This window comes from Drosophila melanogaster, chromosome 3R, assembly GCF_000001215.4.
Source record: "Drosophila melanogaster chromosome 3R".
Taxonomy (NCBI): domain Eukaryota; kingdom Metazoa; phylum Arthropoda; class Insecta; order Diptera; family Drosophilidae; genus Drosophila; species Drosophila melanogaster.
Genome location: NT_033777.3, coordinates 13315619 through 13319856, shown reverse-complemented (window position 1 = coordinate 13319856; position 4238 = coordinate 13315619). Strand labels below are relative to the sequence as shown.

At 42.1% G+C, this 4238-nt stretch overlaps 1 protein-coding gene across 1 annotated transcript, besides 1 other annotated feature; it reads left to right on the top strand.

The window, feature by feature from the left end:
* The first annotated feature begins 586 nt into the window (after positions 1 to 586).
* On the top strand, positions 587 to 866 carry CG45080 (uncharacterized protein). Its single transcript, NM_001300383.1, has one exon. It carries the CDS (start codon positions 614 to 616, stop codon positions 779 to 781), a length of 168 nt encoding a protein of 55 aa, NP_001287312.1. The 5' UTR covers positions 587 to 613; the 3' UTR covers positions 782 to 866.
* Positions 867 to 978: 112 nt separating this feature from the next.
* Positions 979 to 4238: part of a mobile genetic element that runs on past the window's edge.

Sequence of the window (4238 nt, the reverse complement as noted above, 5' to 3'; positions counted from 1 at the left end):
GTTCCTCTTTGAATAACTTTTCCAATGGTGTCTTATAGGCCTTTGACACTTAAAGAAAATATATTGTTATACTCGTTAATCGTATGCTGGATTCGTTGGAAAGTATGTAATCGGTAGAGGAAAGTGATTCCGACCCTATAAAGTGTACATAAACCCAGTAAAAATGGCCACTCTCAAACTTCTATGTTATGAAAACTATGGAAAACAATGTTAAAACTTTAAGACGAAAAACTATTTTACATTCGACTACACTAGAAAAATAATATACTCGTGTTTGCTTGTCGATTTCGCCAAAACAAATATTAGAAAATTATTGTATTCTAACTACCGACTTCAGCTGAAAGCGTGTGCAAATAAAGAGCTGCACGCGTGAGACATTTTAATTTGTTTAACAGCGGTATTTTGTTTGAATTCTACATGAAAGTAGTAGGGCAATGCAAATGCGTGCAATCTTGCGGCAAGTGTTTATGAACAATTGCCGTAGCATCTTAGCAAATTTGCTGGGTCTGTTTGCAACAATAGTGCCGCAGACTCGGAGTTCGTATAAATAGGGGATTTATCGGAGGAAAAGGTGGTTCTGGATCAAGCAGAGTAAAACTATCACAAAATCATCATGCAGTCTTCCACTTTCCTGATGGCCATCTTGGTGGTTTCCCTCCTGATGCTGATCAGCACTCCGGCAACTGAGGCCACCTTCTTCCTAATTGCCTGCATGTTGCGGTCACCTTTTTGCCCCTGGATTACCACCACAACCGCTTCCACCGCCTCTAACAACGATTAGAAATTTGGACTCTCCATTGCCGTAAACATATATATTGTATTTGGAAAATGAAAACAAATAAACCATTTTAGTCGCATTAGAGTACACCATCATGTTCAACCATTTTTCAAATTATGACGAAAAATATTACATATGTAGGTTTGCTAAAACTTGGAAAGGAACAACCATAACTATTCCTCGTCACCTATCCCTTCTTTTTCGGCATTCCACAGTCTTCGGGTGGAGACGTGTTTCTTTCAAGCTACGAATAGCAAGTTCTAAAAACTACAACAGTATAGTGAAAGTTAAACACAAAGTGTAAAGTGCAGTTTGCACAACTAACAATTATTGACTATAGTAATTATTTACTAAAATAAATAATTATTCCATATTGTTCTGGTAATTGTTATATGTGGACTTAGAACAATGAATCAAAACGACATACGTTCTCAGCGACAATGTGAACAAGACGAGCGCCGGCTCTCTTTACAACGCAACAATGCATACTTTTCTTTCGTCTCACCGCAAATCGGTGATCGAGCACCCTCACCTTCAACTAACTCGAAACTTTTGCCCTCAGAGAACGACAGACCGCGTTCTTGCTCTCCCTCTCTGCCTGCTTCGGCTCACAAGTCGTGGAGCGAAGAGACCGCCTCTCCTACCCCGCTCCTCACGCAGCGCCAAACGACCGTCCCGGGTAACTGTAACACTGCAATAACGAGTGCAGTGACCCCACTGGCAACTGCCACTGCTACCACAACATCAACTTCGTCAGCGGCCCAACTAATTATCGCTGTGCCAGCTGTAAATAATTCAGCAGCACTGACCGTTTGCAACAACAATAATGCACGTAAAGAAGAATCAAAACAAAAGCAGAAGTCGATTTCGACTGTGCAGACTGGCATGGATCGCTACATCCAAATCAAGAGAAAGCTCAGCCCTCAAAACAATAAGGCAGGTAATCAACCCAAAATCAATCGAACCAACAACGGCAATGAAAACTCTGCAGTAAATAATTCAAACCGATATGCTATCTTGGCTGATTCTGCGACCGAACAACCCAACGAAAAAACGGTAGGGGAACCAAAAAAGACCAGGCCTCCACCAATTTTCATACGAGAACAAAGTACAAATGCACTTGTAAATAAACTCGTTGCTTTGATTGGTGACAGCAAGTTCCACATTATCCCACTTAAAAAAGGAAATATTCATGAAATAAAACTACAGATCCAAACAGAAGCAGACCACCGTATAGTGACTAAATACCTAAATGATGCTGGTAAAAACTACTACACATACCAATTAAAAAGTTGCAAAGGGCTACAGGTAGTACTTAAGGGCATTGAAGCAACAGTGACACCAGCTGAGATAATTGAGGCTCTGAAGGCCAAAAACTTTTCTGCAAAGACAGCTATTAATATTTTAAACAAAGACAAAGTTCCGCAGCCACTATTCAAAATAGAACTCGAACCAGAGCTCCAGGCACTAAAGAAAAACGAAGTGCACCCAATATACAATTTACAGTACTTGCTACATCGGAGGATCACCGTGGAGGAGCCGCACAAACGTATCAATCCAGTTCAATGTACTAATTGCCAAGAATACGGCCACACCAAGGCATACTGCACCCTAAAGTCCGTATGTGTTGTCTGTAGCGAACCTCATACTACCGCAAACTGCCCCAAAAACAAGGACGATAAGTCTGTGAAGAAATGCAGTAACTGCGGGGAAAAACATACTGCAAACTACAGAGGCTGTGTGGTGTACAAAGAATTGAAGAGCCGCCTAAACAAACGTATTGCCACAGCACATACATACAACAAAGTCAATTTCTACTCTCCGCAACCGATTTTTCAACCACCCCTAACTGTCCCAAGCACTACTCCAACAATTTCTTTCGCTAGCGCCCTAAAATCCGGACTAGAAGTGCCCGCCCCACCGACAAGAACTGCTCATTCCGAACATACACCGACAAACATCCAACAAACACAACAAAGTGGCATCGAAGCTATGATGCTAACCCTACAGCAAAGCATGAAAGACTTCATGACGTTCATGCAAAATACTTTGCAAGAGCTCATGAAAAACCAAAATATCCTGATTCAACTTCTTGTATCTTCAAAATCCCCATAATGGCTTCCCTACGGATATCTCTGTGGAACGCAAATGGCGTTTCACGGCATACACAAGAGCTCACACAGTTCATTTACGAAAAAAACATCGACGTAATGCTACTATCAGAAACGCACCTCACAAATAAAAACAATTTTCATATACCAGGATACTTGTTCTATGGTACAAATCATCCAGATGGTAAAGCTCATGGAGGCACTGGAATACTCATCAGAAATCGCATAAAACACCACCACTTAAACAATTTTGACAAAAACTACTTACAATCTACGTCCATAGCCTTACAACTCAACAATGGTTCAACGACTCTAGCCGCAGTCTACTGCCCACCGCGCTTTCCAATCTCTGAGGATCAATTCATGGAATTCTTTAACACACTAGGTGACAGGTTCATCGCAGCGGGTGACTATAACGCCAAGCACACCCATTGGGGATCTCGACTTGTGACGCCAAAGGGTAAGCAATTGTACAATGCGCTTACGAAGCCAGAAAACAAGCTAGACTATGTATCCCCGGGTAAGCCTACATACTGGCCAGCAGACCCAAGAAAAATCCCAGACCTGATCGATTTTGCAATTACTAAACATGTCCCCCGCAACATGGTCACCGCCGAAGCACTAGCAGATTTATCATCAGATCACTCACCTGTTTTTCTAAATATGCTAACTCGCCCCCACATCGTCGACCCACCGTATAGACTCACAAATTTTAGAACAAACTGGCCAAGGTATCAAAAGTATGTCTGTTCACACATAGAACTAACGACGGCATTATCTACAAAGGAGGATATAGACAAGTCAACGGAAACTCTTGAAAACATTTTAGTTTCGGCTGCAAAGGCTTCAACCCCGCCAGTGACGTATGCAAAACCAAACTACATCAAAACTAATCGCGAAATCGAGCGGCTGGTATTAGATAAACGACGCCTACGAAGGGATTGGCAGTCTAATAGATCACCAATTACAAAGCACATGCTTAAGATAGCCACACGCAGGCTTACCAATGCTCTCAAACAAGAGGAAAAAAACAGCCAACGTTCATATATCGAGCAACTCTCTCCCACCAGCACTAAGTACCCTCTTTGGAGAGCTCACAGAAACCTAAAGACTCCAATAGCGCCAATTATGCCACTACGAAGTCCCTCTGGCACCTGGTTTCGAAGTGATGAAGAAAGAGCCAGTGCTTTCGCTGACCATTTACAAAATGTATTCCGACCAAATCCCTCTACCAACACATTTATTCTCCCTCCTTTAATAGCAGCCAATCTAGATCCTCAAGAACCCTTTGAATTCCGACCATGTGAACTAGCAAAGGTTATCAAAGAGCAACTGAACCCAAGAAAATC

Excerpts from the sequence above, each read along its gene's own strand:
- CG45080 (NM_001300383.1), top strand. The coding sequence starts at position 614 with ATGCAGTCTTCCACTTTCCTGATGGCCATCTTGGTGGTTTCCCTCCTG.